At 49.9% G+C, this 21,437-nt stretch overlaps 4 protein-coding genes across 4 annotated transcripts; 2 read left to right on the top strand and 2 right to left on the bottom strand.

The window, feature by feature from the left end:
- The first annotated feature begins 169 nt into the window (after positions 1–169).
- LOC100907248 (uncharacterized) lies at positions 170–1,384 on the top strand. Its single transcript, XM_003747071.1, has 4 exons — positions 170–259; positions 528–668; positions 945–1,079; positions 1,185–1,384. The coding sequence occupies exons 2-4, from the start codon at positions 579–581 to the stop codon at positions 1,299–1,301; spliced, it is 342 nt and encodes a 113-aa protein (XP_003747119.1). The 5' UTR covers positions 170–259; positions 528–578; the 3' UTR covers positions 1,302–1,384.
- Positions 1,385–6,194: 4,810 nt separating this feature from the next.
- Positions 6,195–7,802, bottom strand: LOC100906232 (uncharacterized). Its single transcript, XM_003747144.1, has 2 exons — positions 7,577–7,802; positions 6,195–6,891 (listed from the first exon to the last, which is right to left on the bottom strand). The coding sequence occupies exons 1-2, from the start codon at positions 7,684–7,686 to the stop codon at positions 6,195–6,197; spliced, it is 807 nt and encodes a 268-aa protein (XP_003747192.1). The 5' UTR covers positions 7,687–7,802.
- A 1,720-nt stretch (positions 7,803–9,522) lies between these two features.
- U2af38 (U2 small nuclear riboprotein auxiliary factor 38) lies at positions 9,523–12,170 on the top strand. The gene is made up of 5 exons (XM_003747070.1): positions 9,523–9,711; positions 9,931–10,234; positions 10,376–10,509; positions 11,772–11,884; positions 11,974–12,170. The coding sequence occupies exons 1-5, from the start codon at positions 9,668–9,670 to the stop codon at positions 12,066–12,068; spliced, it is 690 nt and encodes a 229-aa protein (XP_003747118.1). The 5' UTR covers positions 9,523–9,667; the 3' UTR covers positions 12,069–12,170.
- A 7,885-nt stretch (positions 12,171–20,055) lies between these two features.
- Positions 20,056–21,147, bottom strand: LOC100906086 (cAMP-dependent protein kinase catalytic subunit alpha-like). Its single transcript, XM_003747143.1, has one exon. The coding sequence runs from the start codon at positions 21,145–21,147 to the stop codon at positions 20,056–20,058; it is 1,092 nt and encodes a 363-aa protein (XP_003747191.1).
- Between the last annotated feature and the right edge of the window lie 290 nt (positions 21,148–21,437).

The raw sequence follows: 21,437 nt of genomic DNA, 5'->3' as shown, positions 1-21,437 counted from the left end.
AGAAGGTGACTCTTCTATTGAAAAGTGGTTCAAAAAAGCGAGGAGATTCATCGAGTCCTGAATGACGGCTGGCAGCTCGTCGCGCTCCAGTTTTGAACCCCCAGGGGGAGAGAGCCCCGGGAGCGAGAGGGCGCACCTCGAATTCTCGATAGAGACTATACACGTAGCGCACGAGAGCAAACCTCGAGGATTCGTCAGGTCGGAGGAATGTTTTCTATTCCGAATCATACAACATTGCTGGTCTCCTGAAAGACTCTACGTACGTAGCAAGACCCCGGCAGCGAACCGAAGTCGCCGGCTGTAGAATATTCCCGTTTACTCTGTATCTGTGCGCACCGTAAGTCGTTGCGGACTCAGGTATGCTTTGAATGGGAATCACATTTCCATGGGGAGCACAAAAGTTTCGTTTGTGTCCTTCCTCTGTCATTGTGCCATACTGAAATTCATCCCATTCATTTCATTTCTGGAGACATCCAGGTGCTGCTCCCGCACTGATCTAATAGTTCTTCTCTTTCCATCCCCTGAAGTCTCGAAGAGGCATCGCGGCCAGTGTGAACCTCAAGCCCGGAGGGAGGAGGATGGCCGATAACTTCTTACAAGGAATGACCGAGCCCGGAGGTTTCTTGAGCACGATCACATCTAATGAAAACCTAGCCATAGCTGAGCAGGTGAGCTCTCGCTGAACTTGCGCCGCTCGAATCGTCAATGGTTGAAGAATGGAATAATGTACCAGATCAATCTGCAAGACGAACAGAACGTAGTATATATCATTTATCGAGGGGAGAAGTTCACGGGGGAGTTTGCCGTCCGAATAATCATCAGAGAGAAACCGCATGTAAATTGACCGGCTCCGGATGCTCGAGAAACTCTCTGAAGTGTCGGTCCGATCGATGATTCTCGATTCAGCGTCTTCATTCCCTATCATGCATTATTCTCTTCTCTAGCTGGGTCTCTATCTCACCCTGAACCATTTCGAGGGTGCTGAAAAGTTCTACAGACAGATTGTCGGCTTGCGACTCGCCAATCAAGCGCTGGAACTCTTTCAATCGGGTCCTCTGGACACGACCGAGCAGTACCGAGTGAGTAGCGGTAGAGCAACGAAATGAGCACCGGGGTCTCGAGAAGGAACATCATCACACTTAGGAGCCATGCGGTCCACTAAAGCGGAATACTTTTTTTCGCAGAATGAAGCGCTCATGGCGATTGCTCAGTATGTGAAGTCTAATCCCCGCTGTCGGGAGGACGAGCTCCAAGCCGAAATTTGTCGGCAAATTCAAATTTTCGCACAAAAAATTCAGTGACGACTCCGATGAGGAGTCAAGAACTCATATCCACACGGCTCCTCCCCGTCTATCGTTCCGTAAATGAGCAGAGAAAACTATCGAAGTCGGATCACTTGCGATGATGGAATTTTAAATAAAAATCACATGACGTTGGTTCGCTATCAAAATGCCTCGTCCCCATACCGAAACATTTCCGATACCCACCACCTGAATCCCTTTGAGAGCGAGCGAAACAGCCTCACGTCTTACCTAACGATAAGGAGTATAAATCTAGTTTCCGCCGAGAATGGCTTTTAGCTTCCGGAAAACTTTATTGTGTCCTTCCGAACTCCCAGAGGAGCGAGGCAAGTTTTGATCATCGTGTGGCGTGGCTTCCTTCTACCAACGAGCAAGTTTTCAGCCACAAAGGTCCGGCTTGAGACTACCCGCACATCGAGCACAAAGGCACAAGAAGGATCCCCGTGCCGACCCGATCGGAGCACAGAACGCACCCGCAAACATCCGACGGAAAAAGGGAAACTACCACTTTGTCATCCGATCCGGCTTTTACGCTTATTCTGTCAATCTGATATTTGATTGTTAAGTATCTGTCCATCACCTATGAAGTTGCTACCGACAAAGACGCAGTCAAACGAGTGAAGCGCTGGTCGGCTCGAACGATCGATAGATGAATGAATGAGTGAATGGATGGACTGGCTACTGGCCTGGCAGCGACTGGTATTGTTAAAACGGCTTTGCCTCTGACAGGAAGGATGTCGTTGGGTTGAACGTTTTGGGTCACTGAGTCACTAGCGCAGCAGCGCTGTGAGCGTTCAATCTGGGAGAGCAACTTTTACTCGAGAAACAGCAGCCTGCCGCGAATTCAGCCTAGTTTTTCAATTTCCAATATCCTGAATTCATATTTCTCGATTCCCTATCGAGGGCACAATTTTCTGCCGAGCAAAATACGCAGCTTCGCGGGGGAATGCTGCGCCCACGGAAAAGCTAAGCCACCGGATCTGTGGACTCGTCAATGGGAAGAGATCTCGGAAAATCAGAAACCGTGAATTATCTCAAGGGTTCGGGAAGAGCCATGCCCGGAGCTTGCACTTCACCGAAGGGGATCCCTGGGTCGATCAAATCCTCGACCAGGGCTGATGCCCAGGTTTTTAAAGTCGATTCCGATGCCTCCTCTGCTATGGAGTCTTTGATCTGAATCTTTCCTCGCATTGTCTCAAGGAAAATGATGAAAGACCCCAATGGCTGATTGCATGAAGTACACAAAGAAAATTGGTTGCTCAACGCGACTTCTCGACAGTGTCAGCCTTTTGATCTGCGCAGCAAAGGGTTGACGGGAGACTTGAGAAGAAGATTCACTCAGCACATTGCTAATCCCTTCGCCGGTGCATGCTTTCATTCCGCGGAATGTTTGCTGTCCCGCTCAACGAGGAGCAAGATTTGAGTCTCGTTGGAAAACAGATCCGAGAACCGGAAGGCATTAATAATTATTGGGCGGCAATCTTCAATGAGCTCGGACAGCTACCGATCGCTAGAATGGTAAGATCCGGCGTTGGATGAGACACGCAACGAGGTGAAAGTCGACGACAACTCCAAAAATCGTGCTCAGTAGCGAGGAAGAACGACGAATTCTCACCGTCGACGTCGACCCTTAAAGCGTGAACAGTCATCTAGATTGAAACTCAGCGAGGTGGAGAAACTTCAATAGAGTTTTCACGTCTTTCATTGGCTTCCGTTCGCTCGTCCTTCCCCGTGTCCGTCGGTGGATCGTCAGCTCCTCCTGGTTTCAATGAATGGCGGTGACGCAAACAGCATCTCGAAGTGCTGATTTTGGCCGACTTTTTAGAACTTTCTTCAAAGCCAGTATCGCAACCTTTAGGCAGCGCAATATCCGGATACGATTCTAACCCTCTATCGTTTTCTGCGCGGTGACCCGAATTAAAGGTCACTTCGGCATGTGGGGATAGATTTGTTCGCCCGTGCTGAGTACGAATCGTCGCATCCGCACAGCACTGACCACGGGAGGCGGAAGCCGAGAGCGGAGATTTTCGGCGGCATGAATGGCTCTCGAGCATATTGCGATGGTGTGTAGATATGAGCTGAGGAACCGCCTCAATAGATTTTCTTCAGGTATCCTACGACTTCACAGAGAGAGGATCCTCGATTTCCGAGAACTTCGGACCATGACCCCAAAAAGAGGAGAATTTCGTCCGGACCAAAATCAACTTCAGGACTGAAGGCCCCGATTCGGTAATCAAACAAATGCTCAACTAATGGAATCATTGTGAGACTGACCGTTCCGATTGTCCCCATATCAGCTGCAGTTAATCCTTGAATGTGTACACGAATCAAGTGCGAGGTCTTCCGCACCTCGACTCTCTCGTCAGAGTTCCACCGACAACACCACACTACGCTTCTTTGTCGAGATATGATGAGCACCGACACGGCAAGTCACGCCCTCTGCTCGGTCCGAACTAGTGGCAGTAGCTGATTGCGGAGTCATCTGCAGTTACATCAATAACTCCGGCGGGTCGCTCCGTTGCGGGGGAGGGTCTGTGTTTGTAAGGGTCTTCGTCAACACGTGATGCGCGGTGGGGGAAATCGCCTCCCATATCGCTCGTGGCAGCATCGCATCGTCTTACTGCGGTCACCGGAACATCCCTGACGACTTGCTCCGATGAACGCTGCAGGGAACAAAAGTTGGAGGTCGAGAGCTTCTTCCGAAGAGCGTAATCGAATTATTTCCGAATGATTCTTCGATTTTGTGGATGCTATGGCTTCAGCTCCTCGGAATGGAGCGGGAGTCTATCCCATTCGAACCCGAATTCGGAATATCATCGATGAGGAGCCGCTGACGACCAATTTCCCGTCTTGAGCCTCCATCAGTTATGTCTTCGATCGATCAGTGGCAGGAATCCCTTCAAGGTCTTCATCCATCTACGGAAAACTCTCAATCAGAATCCATGGAAACGGTCTAGCCCGGGATTCGGACACTGAATTCCCTGTTCTCACAATCGGGATGGGCTTAGGATGTCGAAAAGTTAGCCTGAGGTGACCGAAAAAGCTTCCGTTGAGTCCAATAAAATGGAGCCGATTGAGTGGAGCGAACGCAATTTCGAATGCCGCCTGCCCAGACGACCCGGGCAGCCGGCGAAGGGTCCGGTCGCTCTTGCGCTTTGTTGGTTGACATTTCTTCATTGGATTAACCCGACCCTCGCGCTGAGCGCGTCAATGGGCAGTGTCAGTTTGTCGAAACCCATTGAAAAGACGACAAAGAAGCCCATCATGAGCGTCACAACGAGGGCTGAAGTGTCTCCGTAAAGGACGCACTCGTGAAAGGACGGACAAGCGAGGCAGCGACCTATTCTCAATCGAGGAGATGCATGCTCGAATGAAGGGGCAATGGATGATCAATTGAAATGTCGACACATTCAAGCCCAGGAAAGGCGCTTCCGACTACGGGGAAGCTCCGAGCAACGGTAACAACGCTGAAGGTGTGGTCGTAACCGCCAGTGCCTTTGCAGCCGCGAACATCACCACCTCAACAACAACAGCAGCAACGGCCACTATCGCTCTACGAAGCGTGAAGACGAGGAACTCCGGTGCTAATTGCAAAGTTGCCTTTCGCCCCGCTCGGCTTGACTGACTTAATTCGGATATTCTTCCCTAATCCGGATTCTTATCACTGATCAATTCAACTCGCATCGAACGGTCGCTCGGCTCTTAATGCAGGCATCTGGGCTCGCGAATATCTCCGATGATTACACGCTTCAGAAGATGCCACACCGGATATCAGTTCGTTCGTTCGTTACAACTGCCGGCGTTACGTAATCAGATTCATCAATCGGATTGACAACAGGGCAAATAACTTTTGCTCCCGGTGCTCCGACGACAGATTCCGACAGTGCGAAGCGGTAAATTGCACCGACGCAACGCGCTCTGGACGTAAGCTGCGAAGGGATTTGTAATCAATTACGCATACCGGCGAATTCCATTATGCTCGGTACAGCATCAGAAGAAAGTCGGAATTCCCGTCTCTTCGATCTGGTTTCTCGATTTTTTCGGGAGGAGGGCTCCAGACTATTAAGACCCGAATTCTCTCGTCGGGACACCAAAATGGACTCCTGAGTAAAATCATGTGTCTGCCTTTCTCGGAAGAGGCGGGATTCAGATGATTGACGAAGACGTGATCGGCATGGGATCGATGATGAACCTCCGACTTCGCATGATGACCTACTCCCGACCTCGATGGAGCGGCGATGGAAACCCATTATAATTGAAGATTTGTCATACAATATCTCCACCAGGAAGTTTAAGTTTTCCCACCACGATTGTTCATTTTCATCGCGCGATGGTAGCCGCCCGGAGAGGCTGACTTCTCTCCGATTCTGTGGGACCCTCGCATGCGATTTTCCTATGACCATAACGTCCGGAGGGATTCAAGTCGGAAAACTGTGCAATGCTCTAAAATACGTGATGTTTAGAATGAGGAGCCCCCGACGGCCAACGCATTGCCGTGCCGCATTTTGGAATACGGTGAAGATCTAGAGAAGGGTTCTGCGCAAGGCTCGATCACTGACAACGCCTCCCTTTGTAGACTCTGAACTCTGATGTAGGGATATGTACAGCTCATCCGATTCCCTCACTCGACTCCTCTTTCTCATGCGGGATTTCCTCTCGACCGTGGGAGTAGATAGTGCATCAATCTGTTACTGACTAAGGGTATCGTGTAGTTGGTGACCATGTTCCCAGACGAAGACGCAAATTCAATACGAATATCAGCTTCAACAAGTTTATTCCATAGGAAATATTCTGGTCCTTTCCTCTCCACCCGTCACGAGCGTGACTCCAATAACGAACACTGATTGAAAGCTCTCAGCACACCACGCCGAATTTAAGCTCCCTTGTCTTGAATCATGGCGACCCTCGTATTGACGCGAAATTCGCGAGAAATTTCACAAACGTGATCGAATCACTTGCCGACTTCAGAGTGAAACGGTCTTTCGATATTGATATATGACCCTCGATTTTGAAACGTTGCAAGGGCGGTAGATCGAGATGGAGGGTTTTCAGGTGGGTTGTCAAGGCTTCCTGCAGTAATCGGAGACCCATCTCAAGGTGATCGTCGCGATGAAGTCTGAGAAGGACCCGTTCTACAAAGATGTTTTCTATCGTCATTGAGATACGAACATATTCGTTCTTGTAATTTGCTGTGGCTTCCAAAGATCCATCCGTGAAAGCTATCAAGATCCCGCTTAGTAGAAATGAGTCAAGCTCCACCGGCGTCCAAAAGGTCAACATGCATTGATTCAAGAGTTCAATCAAGTCCTCTTGGTTGGGAAAATCGCTCTGTATCAGCAGTGCGCTATATTTTTCACCTTCGTAAAGTACAATGACGAACGGTTTCAACTCTCGCGACAGCTCAATGATAACGCATCCATCGTAAGGGACTACAACAGCCTGGCCGCTGAAACTCAAGTTGACCTGGAGGACCGAGAGGATTAGGTCGAAGGAGTTTTCCAGCGGCGAGTTATTCGGCGTCGTGAGAACATAGAACGTACGATCCGTCAGAACTTGTTCGATGAAACGGTCCACATCAGATGACATATTCCTGTGAAACGGGAGGAAATGACGGTTGAATAACAGTTGATTATTCTCGGGATCACTAGCGTAGACATGCGCTAGCGAAGGATCAAGATTTATTTTCGCAGACACAGGCAGGACATTCTTCGCAACGTGGTCAGACTATGCTTGCGACAAAGCATTCCATTTTCCAACGATACCCTTCTTTTCCCGGACAATCACTGGCTGGCGGTGCCCAGGAGAAATTTGTCATGCACATACACATACACCTCGATCATAAGGACACGAGTGACATGATATCGCTAAATCTGGGACCTCGGCTTGAGCACCGCTGTCTAGAGAGAATATTCTTCTATTCCGAGTCATGCACCTCTCCGGCTTCATGTGGACAGCTCCCAAACATCATATATCCATCGGTCAGGCTATATGACGAAGAGTTTAATCTCGTTCGGGAATGGGAAATTCTGAAATGGAACATCGCTAGGGCACTTCCAAGATTCGGACTCCGATTGAGCTTGACATGCTCGTCATGTTAGAGACAACTCTCACTCGAACTCGAACCGAACCAGCCATCGCAATGCATTCTGTTCCGAATTCCGAATGCCATATCTGGAGCCCCCTAGAGAGCTCGGAGGGGGAGGTTTGCAGATAAGTGTCTTTCAGGGACATTGGAGCGAATTTTCGCGCCCACTCCCTAATATCGTTGTACTCACTCCGAATGGGAGAAATAATTTTCCGGGGTCGCAGGCCGGTGTTCCCCTTCACTGCTCTTCGTCGTCCTACCGGACGTCTTCCGAGCAAGACGAAACTTCGGCGGAGACATTCAGAATCTATCGGTACTGCCCGACTAGGAGGCTGACGAACTTGTCCGCGACTTCTCGACGGAGAAGACTTCGCTCAGAAATGTTCGCGACCCATTCTGGAGATGAGGACAGGATGCCTGTTCTCAATCAGCTCGGTTGGATTCCAGGACATATTCAACATAACGAACACCGTTCACAATCTGTCAGAGCACTGTCTAGGGTTGGAGAGCTTCATTCTCGACCAACACAGAGCATAGAGTCTTCACCTTGAGGAGGCAACTCGCGGCCGCCTCACAGTCGCTTGCTCATCATGGAACTGCCGATTTCGAGAGTATTTAAGTGTCTTCCATTCGCGACGGAACCATTCAAATTCTGTTCGTTGTTTACTTTCAGGCTCTCTCTCGGCCGCCCGCAGTACTATATCGTCGCCAGCAGCGGCTCCTTTCGCGCGCTTTTGATGACGTGATCTCTGACTACTCGCCTTCCGTCGTCGCCGTCGGGCGTGTTCATTGAATTGCGGAATTCAGGTAGCCTTCATTCGACGGCTCGTAGATCGCATGAGAAATATGAGATATGATGATTTACCGCGGGATTTTCAGTTTGGGGCGCGTCTTTGACGTCTGGGTGGAAAGTGCTCGTCAAGAACTCGAATCCACTCCATGAGAAGCCGCTTCCGCTCCGTGAGGAAACGCCATTTCGATCGCGCGAAAAACGGGAATGACTCAAGTTCTGCCGCCGGCCTTATTTTGCGACGGAAGTTCCTCGAGGCAAGCCATTTTCCCAGCCTTGATCGACTCTCGAGGATTATAATCTGAGCCCGTGACTTCATGCCTTAAAAAATCAAAACAAAAAATGCATGCAAATAAGCCCTGAAAATTCAAGTAACGGGTTACAGTAGACAACGAGATGCATCTTTTACTTTCCAAACGTAAAACTCTGACGAGGGTCGCTGAGAAGGTGCTTCAAACCTCCTCTGAGCAGGCAATCTCCGACGGGTCGCGGCTCGCGGTCAATAAGACGATCCGCGGGGCTGCCCCCCTGAAGTACGTCCGAGATTTCCTTCAGAATGCTGAAGCTAATTCGTGATACGAATCACAACCGCAGCGCATTTCCTACGGACCGAATCTTCGACATCACCGGGTCCTTTCTCGAGAACTCTCACTGGCGCCTCGATACTCACGCATTCTATCACAGACAGTCCCTTCGTTTCCAGTTTCTCGATGGCATGCGGACGCTCTCCGAAGTGAGACCTTTTATAAAAGCGAGATTATCCCTCACAGAGGGCTCCCTCACTAATTGAGCAGCCGCTCCGGTGCTCGCAGCGTCACTGACGTCCACGGCGACCAGAACCTTCCAGAATGAATCCAAACAGGTCGGCGTAATAAACCGTTGCGATCAACCAAGGTCCCAATCTTGTCGAAACTGGCTGGGGTAGCTGTGCGTCGCTCTTATTCCCGCGAGAATCGGCGCGGAAAATCTGCGATATGCAGAATTATGCTTCATAGCCCAGAATATGCATTTTCAGGAGAAAAAGCCCAGGATTTGCATTTTCGTGCGATATATGCATTTTGCATGAAGTCACGGGGCATTATAACCTCCCGAGATCCGTCCGCGGAGGCAGTAGCCAATCACTTATACGCAGCATTGAAGATTGGCTGTGTGGTCGAGCCCGAGATACGTATATTATTACTATTGTTGCGTGAGGTATAAGATGAGATGAACTCAATCCTTCGTGTCTGATTGACGTTATTTGCTTTACGTTTCCATAATAGAGTGGCCGATAGCGATTCTCCCGTCGCAATTTTGAATTTTGGCGCGCGCCGAACACCCAGCCGACGCCGCGCCGCCGGTACAAAAGAGTGCGATTGTTGCGCCGATCAACATACTCAAAACAACAAGCAGAGGTGTGCGTTCAAGGCAAAATAGTTGATTGAAAGTTAGCTTGCAGCAGCGGTTTTTAGTATCTTCACGCTCAAACCGACATTTGAAGAACCACCGAAAATGGCAGAATACTTGGCTTCAATTTTCGGAACCGAAAAGGACAAGTGAGTTCACAGAGCTTTGTCGGACCGAGCGGCTGTGTCGCTCGCGTGAAGCAATGCATATCCGAGAGTCTTCGTCGCTGCATTCCCGCAGAATTTCTCGTCCCTGGAGACCAGTCGTACGGGAGCTCGATCTATGCTCAGAGATTCGAATTCTATCATGTTCTCCGCCGACCTCGCCCACCCCGTCAGAGTAAGCTCAACCTAGTACATTCCTTTCAGAGTCAACTGCTCTTTCTACTTCAAAATTGGAGCGTGCCGACACGGCGACCGCTGCTCGCGTATCCACAACAAGCCTACTTTCTCGCAGACTATTCTCCTCCAGAACCTGTACCATAATCCCCAGAACACGGCCCAAACCGCCGATGGATCACACACTAACATGACTGAAGAAGAGATGCAGGAGCACTTCGATAACTTCTTCGAAGACGTCTTCGTAGAGCTCGAAGACAAATACGGAGAAATCGAAGAGATGAACGTCTGTGACAATTTGGGAGACCATCTCGTAGGCAACGTCTACGTCAAAGTGAGTTGAGAGCGCTGCCTCATTGAATCTGCGTAGACTGAGATTGCTCGTCGTCGAGGTTTCCTCTGCAGAGCTCACTATGTCTCCAATGGCAGAACCACTCCTTTCTACCGTTTGTCTAAAGAGCTTTCTCCCCTCCAGTTCCGCAAAGAGGACGACGCCGAGAAGGCCGTCAAGGAACTGAACAACCGATGGTTCGCAGGACGTCCAGTTGTCGCGGAGCTATCGCCGGTCACTGATTTCAGAGAGGCTTGCTGCCGGCAGTACGAAATGGGGTGAGTCTTCCAGGAGTCCGAGCGCTCTTTCGTAACTGAATCAATCCGATCGACTTGACGGAACCCAGTTGTCCGTCTCTCGCTCTGAACTTTGTCGTGACCTCAAAGATGGACACACTCGCCCCGGTCTCAGATAGGTAGAAAGACCGTTGGCCGGTCGTATCTCGGCGGTTCGTGACTTCCGATTCGATGACTGACTCATGGAGGGCTCCATTGGGTATCGAATTATGAATAGGAGTAAGCGTCCCGAACAGACGGACAACGAGCCTATGTGTCGTTCGGTAGAGAGTTGCTTTCCATGTGAGAAGAGATTTAAACAGAGTTGACTGTTTCAGCTCTAGGGCTGGTTTCGTGACGTGAAGCTCGTCAACAGCGTCGAACAGCGGTTTCAAACATCACCTTCAGAGGCCTAAGCGATCGCCGCCGATTTCGTTTTGAGCTCTTTGATCCTCCTCTTTGAAAAGTGAACCCTCTCAAACGGGTCGATGATTTGCAGGATTTCGATTGAATTTCAGTTGGAGGCTTTCAGGGTTCGGCGTTATTTTCAGGAGATTGAAACCCAAAGTGTAGGCGAGCCCAGTGATTCCTTTTCGATCTTCTCTCCGGTGTCGTTTCAGCCTCTCTTTCAGATACAGACAAGTTTGATACAGCATGTATCTCTTTGTACTTTCGAAAATCATCGAAATCCCTGTTTTCTGAAATTAGGTAATTCAATATTGTGCGTACGACCAATCAGTGCATCAGCCGACGTTGATATTTCCCTGAGAGCCTCCTCGGCTCGAGGATGGTGTTCGGGAAACTTTCGCGGATAAATTTTCGCCTCGATCCCGTGCCCCATGCCGAACGGTGTGAACGACTTTTCAATTTCCCCTGTCGTAATTTCTTGAGAACCTCGACGATTTCTTTAGGTTATCTTCGAGCGGAGAGATTTCTGTATTATGTAAGTCCCCTTCACCCTAGAGGGAAGGGAAACACTCTTGACCCGATCTACTACTCCTCAATTGCATCAACGTTCCATGTTGAATCCTTCAGTCTTGTGACGTGGATGTGGGTCAGGAACTGACTAATCTAATCACCGAGCTGGGATGCCACTTCGCACTCTCCATTCCTATCGCCGTGATCTTCTGCTAGTTTCCCCCATGGGACTCGAGCCTCTTGCTCTCTTTTCTGACTCCAGGGTTGATGATTCCGCGAGTGGCGAGGTGGTATCCCCTGTTTCCGAGTCGCTACGGCTCCATCACTGAAATCCATACGTTTTCTAGGGAGTGCACCAGGAGTGGATTCTGCAACTTCATGCACCTGCGTCCGATTTCAAGAGAACTACGCAAAGAGCTTTACGGTCGGAAAAGAGGCGGAGCGGGAGTCGGCGGAGGACGTGAGTATCGCCTCTCGGTGAATTTCTCCGCCTGCAGTATGGATGCCGTTATCAGTGTTTTCTAACCCCTTACTTCATCATGCTTGCAGGCTATTTCTCCCAGGACCGCAGTCGCTCTAGATCTCCAAAGAGAAGATCACCACGAAGACGATCCAGGGACAGAAACGACCGAAGGAGGTACTAAATTCTTTCTCCGTATCACGATTGGCGTGTACGGCCCTTCGCCCTCTCAATATTCACGTATTTCCATTCGGCTCCATCATAAAAAAATTTCATTCCTTCCGAATTTCCGTCTCTTCCCTACTACATATAGGTCTATGCCATACTGTGTTTCATATGTGTATTCATAGGTATATGTACATGTTCACGTAATGATCATGATCGACTCCGATTTCACGGCGGTCTCGAATGAGGGAAGTCATCGATTCCAGATGAGGGGTGTGGCGGGTGTGAAATCCCTGGAGAAGCGGCGTGTGCGGATGCTCCCGACCGCTAAAATTCGTTTCCACATCCGGCTATTAAGAGATTTGAAGGCAGAAGCAGCCAAACGAGTTGCGGGGTATGGGTTCGGCAAGGTCTCAGAAACGTTCTATTTCGACGGTGAACCCAGAGTCGGGGCAGATTACGCTTTGAGCGACGAATTCGCGCTTCCCTCTCCCTTTCCGTCATCTCTCGGGGACCCTTGCGTCAGGGCGTCCCCGAAGGATATGTCAGCTGTCAACAGGTTCCTTTTCTTAGCGGACTCCGCGAAGAATAGATGGACTGACGTTTCCGACGTGGCCTCCTGCGTTTCGATTCGAGTGGTTCGTCGCAGGAATCTCCGTATGGTGTGTGACACCCTCTCCGACATCAGCTGCAAAAAATCTTTCAGAATCACCGAACTCGTGAAGATCCACAGCATTTTCCCGCGCAAAACGCCATTCGAAAGGGGACCAGCTACTTTCATCGGCGAGACAGAGTCCGACTCCCAAAGTCAAGGATCGACGCGATGCATACGATCTGATAAGCACGATCAGACCTTTGCGTAGCGGCGGGATCGCTCGGAATTCCAGAGCTCACTCATCGATAGGAAAAAGAGTCCTAATCCATCAGTATCGATCGTGATCGATCTCCAATGATTGGGATCAATGCGGATTGAAGAAGTTCCATCGTTTTCCACTCCAAATCGAGCCCACATTTTCTCGTTTGTCTCACGTTGAACTCTAACCGTATCGGAGAGTTCCGGGTCGTAGTCGGCCCTACTTCTCCACCGCAGCGAGTCGGCCGCTGGCGGCTGGCGGCTGGCGAAGTCCATCCTGGTTACTGATGGATGGCAATCGAAGCGAAATAAAATCTCGTCCACGTAGACCGGAAAACACTCACTGATCAATCAACGGCTGTCAGAAGAATCCATTCCGTTCTGTGTGAGGGGGAGGAGGAGGTGGACGATGAAGTCGACGACGGGGAGCGAAAAGGCAGCAGCAGCTGCGAAACACAATTCCATCATCCCACGTGTTTCAGAAATATAAGAATGACACTTCTGGACAGAAGAGCGCGAAACATCCGCGCGCTTCCTTTCCCTCCCGCGAAGCTAGCAGACCGGAATTCTATCATCCGGCATTCCGGAACAGCCTGAATACCGTGCGTTCCTGCCACGGACGGCATGGATAACTAGGCGCGAAAAATGACCGTGATCTTATCGCGACGAGTTCGCTTCGGAAGCCCATACGAACATGAAGAGATTAGCGAAACGACGGCAATCTGTTCATAGTTTTGTACGTACATAGTTGATAGCGGCTTGCCTCCAGTGACCCAGGCCGTGCGAGAAAGAAAACGCGCGCAAAGACCACAGGGCCTGTAATTCGGAGGTAATCGGCTCAAAGAGCAAAGAAGAACGCATTTCATAGGAGGAAAAACCGCTCGATCGAATTCTCCGGAAAGTTCTGTAATTCCAAGTCTCCGAATAGTACAGAAGGTACCCTACCGCCGGCAGTGATGCATTCGGATTCTCGATGCACGGAAATCCGAATGCCCGCGCCTTTGCGTAAGCCACGGTCAGCCGTTTGCCTCGGAAATTATATGAGCGATCAACTCGACATTTCGACGTAGAGGCGAATGACCAAACCGGTGAACTCCCATGGGGGCGCCAGTCTGGCCAGGAAACTTTGGGTTCTCGAGACACTCCGCAACTTTTTATCCGTTTGTATTGCTGACGGAATGACATGTTGGACGCACCGAGACTGACATTGTAGGGTCGCATTGGGCAAGAATCAGGCGATCTGGGCGGCATCCAAACATAGTTCGCTAGACCGACCGGTGGGACCATCGTTTAGCAACGCGACTCCTGCCCCCTCTTCGGACACAACAACTGAGTCCTATGATTCACTTGGAGAAGTATGATATATGCGGAATGATAGCGTATCTGACTCGCAGTGGACGACAGTTTTATCCAAGTGTATTGGGAAATGGCGGGCGCTGAAAACATGGAAACCTGCGAGCTGTACAAGGTCCCACCGGAGTGGAATCACCGCGTTTCGGAAGACAATTGTTTTTCCGATTCTCCACAATGTTTGACCGGGAAACTGTCTTTTTGTAGCCAGTGAATCAATGGTCCGCTAGGATTTCTGTCAACGGGTTCCTGATATAAGCCATCGGCGGATGCCCGAATCCTAGCGCTCGTTGCCACTCTCTCAGTCGTCGACACCGCCCAACCCCTATGGAGCCCTATAATCTGAGGATAATCTCATAATGAGGACGCCCGAAGCGGTTTTTCAGGGGGCAAGATGAAAATTCCTCATGAGACCCTCTTCGAAGAATATATAGGTACTTCGATAAACATAAGGACGACGGGAGGCTATTGAATCAATGACATTGTGGATGAGAAGTTGCATCATCGAAGGAACTCTCAAAGAATATTCAAAAACATTCTACTATGATCGATGTGCCCTGGCATATCGAATTGCAGTTGTTCGGCGGAAAACTCCACCGTAAATACTCTTCTTCCCGATGGAGCAGATCGGATCGATATGTTCAAAAATCGCTCAATGACTGAACAACACTCACGGTCCCGTATTCCTTATTTTCGAAACGAGACGCTGCTTGCGGCGATTCGAGCATTTGTTACAGTCGGCCGGATCGCGACCCTCCGACTCTCATGAAGACTGGAACCTTGTAGCGCTGAACGACTTACGGAGCGTTCGGAACAGGCAAGGTTTGCGGAGGATTTCGAAGACGACCTTTGGACTGAAAGAATCCATTTCAACGAAGCACATCGCGAATGTTATGGATCCCAAGTGAGCACTGGGAAGAAGAATCGACCCAAGGATCGACTCACGCCGATCTCTGACAGCTTGGTCCAGTGTTTAACTTCTTGAATCGGAAGGGAATCGTTCGCACTTCTGCGCTCCGGGTTTCAGAGGTCTTTCCCCATTCCTCCATATGCTCCTCATTCGAATCCAAGACAATGATGCGACAAGGGTCGGAATCACGGGGGATGTAAATGTCACCTCTCTATGAACTGGAAAATGCCTTTCCTCCATGAAGCCTCTGCGGATTGAGGCTGAACCCTCTCACACATATCATACGAAATTCCGGAAAACCATGAGACCAAGGAAGAAAATTGTCGACTTCGTACGCAATCTAGTGTTTGCAGGCCAGCTCCGCGATATCGTTCCTCCTTGTTTCAGCCAGACTCATAGTTAGAGGCGGCATTGCTAACATTATCGTCGCGGATTCGAAGCGCTGGAAAATCGATCGAGAATTACTCCATGTGGCTTGAGAAGGGTATTTCATTCCCTGGATTCTCTCACCAACGTAATATCCTTGTCGTTCATGGGATTTCCAGTGCCACCCATACTTTCCAGGTTTTTGAGACGACAGGATCGATCTTCCGATTTATTTCTCGAAGGCTCGGAGTTCGTCGAAGATAAACATGATCAGAGACGCCGAGTGATTCTGAACTTAAGCGAACGGAATTTGCGAACCTATCCCTTCAGAATATCAAGTTTTGAGACACCTGGCTGGGAATTGAAGAAGATTGTCAGGGCATGGAGGGAGCCACTCACTTATTGGGAATCAGGCGTCTTCTCGTGCATGTTTTTCCGTCAAGGGAAGCGGTTCATCATACAGAATTGTGCCGGAAACCTACGCGCAGATAAATGGTATACTTCATCGATGTCGAAATGATTCGCATGAGATCCACATTTCAACCACTGAATCTGCATTAATCAGCTTAATCGAATCTACGGCCGTCGGTATGTTCGTTTTCGCCGGTTTTTTTTGCAGGAAGCTTCTTGACAACGGGACCTCAGATTGAGCAGCGGAATGAACCGTTGATAATTTTGATCTGTTTCCTGCAAATTCCCCCGGTGATAGAAGTACCTAGTATTCGCATCGATGAACCGGCCTGGAATACCATCTATCAGAACTTCCGCAGGTTTTTCCCCCGATGAGTTCATGATGAGAAAGTGCCGAATAAACGAATGGGCTTGCCGGACGCCCGACACAACGTTTATTGAAGAAAGCCGTCGGCTCGCTCAGGCAACCGGGCAGCCAGCGAAGAAACGATCCGATTCGGCGGCTGACAAACGGACGACCATACATATCTCACAAACGGTAGTCGGACCGGATCCGAAAGCGAGAGGGAGCACAATATTCTAGGAGTGCTTCAGATGTGTCCGTCTACTTGGAGCATAACAGAATTCGAGGCAGTTTCGGATGACTTTCTGTCGCGGTTTTCTTCGTCTGTCCGTGATCACATCCGAACAATGCCGGCGTTCTCATAGATGCTCGACGAGGAAATCAGAGCCTGGTGACGCCATAACCGTTGATCGAATTGTCGTCGTGAAACCTCTTCCCATCGCTCTCGTTCCTGCCGTCATTGACGGAGTGGTCGTCGATAACGTCGCCCGCGACGGCGGCAGTTTATGATAGTAATTTTCTGCCTTCCGTATGAATTCGTAGAAGCGTATATGTGTGCGTACGTGCGTACCTTCTTGAACACACACGATTCGCTCCGATTAAAATTGTTGTAGCCGCCAATATCTATTCCAGGAGTGGTCAGTGCATCTGCCGAGCTGGTCCGCGGGACGATCGCTCGGTCTGACGCTCGATCGGCCATCCGCCGTCCACTATCTATCCATCGCGAGCTTCTTCTGTGGGTAAATGTTCCTCCGTTCATTCGACCGGATAGGTATTGGCCCGCTCTCGTGTGAGCCTGTAGAATGCCCACATGGACTGTGGAGCATCCATCCGCATTGTTGTCCATCAGCAAGGTGCGTCGTTGCCTCGACCAACAACCACCGAAGGAGTGGACCGTGCAGAAGATCCACTGTCGCAGGTATTCTTCTGACTTCATCTTGTTTGACTTGTTCACGGGCTGCTCCCGCCGCCGATTCCGGTACCCCACCCGTTTCGGACATCCGTTCCCGAGTGATCGTATGCCTATCACCGATGGACGCTCAGTACGTGACGTTGGGTGCTTTATTATATGCGGAATCCATTTCTGGAAGACGTTCTCACTTTCTGTCGGACCGCGATCCACTTGCTGAAGTGAATCAGCCGAGCCTTGCCGAATTCTGGAGCAATCTGTACGTCAGTCCTACCCGCCATGCGCTCGAAGATCGATAAACTTCATTCGTTCCCGTAAGAATCGAAAAAAACAGCTTCACCTAATTAATCGAGTATGCATCGAAAATTATTTCCCCAAGGCGGGCATTACCCCAGTTGACCCCATACGCTCTTCATCAGGAGGCAAGAGTTATCCGAAGAAGCCCAAGGCCCCAGCTCGAGCCCAAGAGTGAAAAAGTTCGGAAGCCCGATGGAAGTTTCACGACGCATCGGAACCGAGCTTCCGAGGTTAGCTTCAGTTTAGCGTCCGCTCCGGATATTCCGAACCGTCGGCGTGTCATCGGGCGACTCCGGCGGAAAATCATGGAGAGATTTATTATGATTTCCGTTTCCCAGAGTTCTACAGGCATGCCCATTCGTGAATTTCCACGGTGCCTTCTCCGGGCCGTTCTCCTCTTTCGGAGTGATATATCCGATGATTCCTGACAACGGCTGGAAGTTGTTCTACTAGTTGTTTGAAATAGTGAACACGACCGGTAAAAGAAGACAGAAATAGAGAATCGCGGGCGACAATATCAACGGAGGCAGAATCCGCGAGTTAAAGCCGCGGTCAAGAAGAGCCGCCGCCACTCCAGGTGAGCAGAGGAACACGCGTGCACACAACAGAAGACTTCTTGTCCCTATCGAGCATCAAGAAACTTTCCTTATGGCTTCCAATTGCTCCCCTCCCTTCCGGGACTCGAGCGTGATGGATTTATGTCACTCAGGATCATCGTCCGAGTTGCTGGCGCCTCCATACATTCGTCTAGTCATCGCGTCGTGTCCCGCAGGAATCATTGAGATATTCGTCCCGCGGTCGAAACGAATATTATTTCGTCCAAATTCTCCGACGGTCGTCGTGTTTTGCTGTTTTCGTCTCCATCGACATCTCAATCATCGCTCCCGTCATCATCGCGAGCGTGATTCTCGTCATTGATGACGACAGTAATTACGCAAACGATAAAATCTTCATGCCTCAATCGGATGTATTCTCAGACAATTTCTCGAACTCTGATTTTATCACGCCGGAACGTTTCCGAAGACTTCCGCACACCTTCCCTTCTCCCACCTTTTCGCGCTCCCCGAGAACAACGGGCGTCGGCCGGTTGACCGAGCGGACGTCGTCGGCGGTTCTCTATGTTTCGCTCACTCGCGATCGGAGAGGAAACTGAAAGAAAAGAACAAGAAGAATGCCGTCGTCAGCCTTCGCGATGCCGATGGCGGCGGTGGTGGCGGCGGCGTTTCTACCGCTCTATTTAAATAGATGAGGAGCTAATCAAGCTGCTTGGACTTATTGCGCAACATTTTCCCCCGAACATCTCGGAATGTGTCTGACTGACTGACTGAGGGAATGACCGACTATCCAATTGGCCATCCGATTGTCTGACTGGAGAGCTTGACGGTTGTTCTCAGCATCTTCAGCTAGCGGCGATCGCGGTGGCCGCCGATGCTGAGAATCGGAAGTCGTTGCTCCGGCTGAGAACTTTGTGCGAAATATTACATTACAACTAATACTCACCAGAGTCTGGAACGGAGGAAAATAAAGCAAAATTCCAACTTTTTGAATCGTTGGGCTCTTCTTTGTGGGTTTTACCCGTCGGGGTGGCGGGCTGTTTCCGAAATATTCGTGAGACTTGTACTGGCTGAGAAGCGAATGGAATTCCCATCGGTCGACTTGAACCATGTTCTGTCGGTATAAATTTTCGGCAGGATGGGTTTTTCACTGAGGACGATAAGGAAGCTCCTACGAGTGAAAGTTTTCCCTACGAATGAGTAGCTCGCTTTGACAGATTACACAAAACAGAGAAAACACACAGAGACTATCTCCCCACCCTGACCCACTTGGAATGTTCCTGGGAAACCTCCTGCACTGAGAACGCAAGGATTTTCGGGCAAATAGAAAGCGATCTATATAGGCAAAGAGACACTCTGTATATATACCGTATATCGTATACCGTAGGTATATACCGTATTTTCTCTATGATGGAGGCGTCCCAATCAGAAAGACGCCTACGTAGAGATCGAGATACAGACGGGCACCCTCTATTAAAAGGGCACCCTCTAATAGACGGACGAGGTTCGAGGGGATTGGAAAATAGACGACTTTTTCATACAGGGAATGCGGTAATGCCGAGACCGCACGGTATGGTTGTGCGATGCTTCGGAGAGAGTTCAGCATTGCTGACTCATATGATCATCAACACAACCACATATGTTATGTAAGCCAGGGATCTCCCGCTTATGCAGTCAATTCCGCTCGAACGCCGAGAACTTTGTGAGAACTATTATTGAACCTAATCGCAATGACCAAGCTACCGGAGGATTCTTGGAAAACTGATTATTTTATTCGTATCGTCTGCTCGAACTTCGGCATGCGATTGTCGTCATTCGACCCTCCATAGAGGCGTCTCCCGCCCGCGACTCCCTCGAACACTTGTCCTCTTATCGAGAGATATGAACGGAGCCTCCGAAGGCTTTCGCCATTGACCTCATTGCACATGACTATTCGAAACGACTGTTGGGTATCACATGCCGCGAAAATTTTAATCGACGGAATCACAACATCCCGATCCACTTCGGTATGATCAGAAATCGCGAAAGCGGGAGAGGTACTTGTCGTCTATCTCCTTGGTCGGAATCAGGGACGACAAGTCGTCGATCGGCTCTGTTTTCAGAGGAACTAGTTTGAGCGGACTTCTGATCCTTTTACTGAATATCCGCAGGAAGTCGACATCCCTGAACCAGGGATGTTTCTTTACTTCCAGGACTCCTGTTCCCCATACGCCGAGTCGATTATTTTGATCTTTCTGGAGCAAACCTGTCAACAGGTCACACGATTGAGTTGAGCCTCGTTCTTCGTCGTAGAATTCCAGCGGGTTCTTGAAAATCGCCCGTTTATCGTGGTCGTAGTCGTCCCCTTTGAGATCGAACGGGAAGTCTTCGTAGTACAGATGGAAGATGAGGATCCCTAGGCTCCACCAGTCGAATCCGGTATAGTACCACCGGTTGCCGAAAACTTCTGGCGGCCGGTAACCACCAATTCCAACATCCGATCGTGTAGTCTTGGTCGTTTGTTTTGCCGCAGTGAAATCACACAATTTGATGTAACCATCGGCAAATATGAATACGCTCTTCAGCGACAAAGCGCGGTACAAGATTTCACACGTGTGTAAATATTCAAAAGCCAGGACGATTTGGGCCGCGCAAAACTTTATGTCGTCCTCTGAGAAATAGTCTTGATTCGAGGCCATGGCGTGGAGAAGACTTCCGTATGGTGCGTGCTCGGTCAGAAGATAGAGATTCTTCGAGTCTTGAATTGTGTAGAGCAAGTGTGCGATGAAGTTGGACCGCACAGCGCGGTGTATTTTCTTCACCTGGGCCATGGACATTTGCCACTCGAGCTTGCCCATTTGGTAGACAATCTCGAATTTTTCCTCAATTCTCACGAAAAACTTCCTGTCTTTCTTCCTCCGACGAGCCTCGACCAATGAGCCAAATAGGGTTGTATGAATAAAGCCTGTGAACTCGAATTTCTTGAGCCTCGTCTCCGGACATTTCTCGTTCGTGAGCCTCTTGTTGAACTCCTCCTTCTGTTTCGCGAGATATTCTTTGTATTCGGATCGAGTTTTGATCAGTTTCGGACCGAACCAGAAATCATACGAGAGATATTCGAACATCGTTTTCAGTTCTCACAATCATTCTAGATTCGAGATTCTAGGATCCGGAGATTCGAGGGCGTTTTCTCCCGCTGGTCTGTGGCTGTCCACGTCATCCCGCGGCTTCTCCTTCGCGGAATCTACCTCTGTCCGGCTCGGGAACCTCCGACAGCCACAGAGGAGTAGAACGAGTGGATCGCGGTTGCGCTCGTACATCCAAATACATGAGCTGTGGGATTTCCCAATGCGATCCGATCCACATGGATCGACTGTGATCAAGCAGCTCCACTTACGCCGAGGATGACGTAATG

This window comes from Galendromus occidentalis, unplaced genomic scaffold (genome assembly GCF_000255335.2).
Source record: "Galendromus occidentalis unplaced genomic scaffold, Mocc_1.1 scf7180000077512, whole genome shotgun sequence".
NCBI classification, from domain to species: domain Eukaryota; kingdom Metazoa; phylum Arthropoda; class Arachnida; order Mesostigmata; family Phytoseiidae; genus Galendromus; species Galendromus occidentalis.
This window is presented reverse-complemented; position numbering and strand designations above follow the sequence as displayed.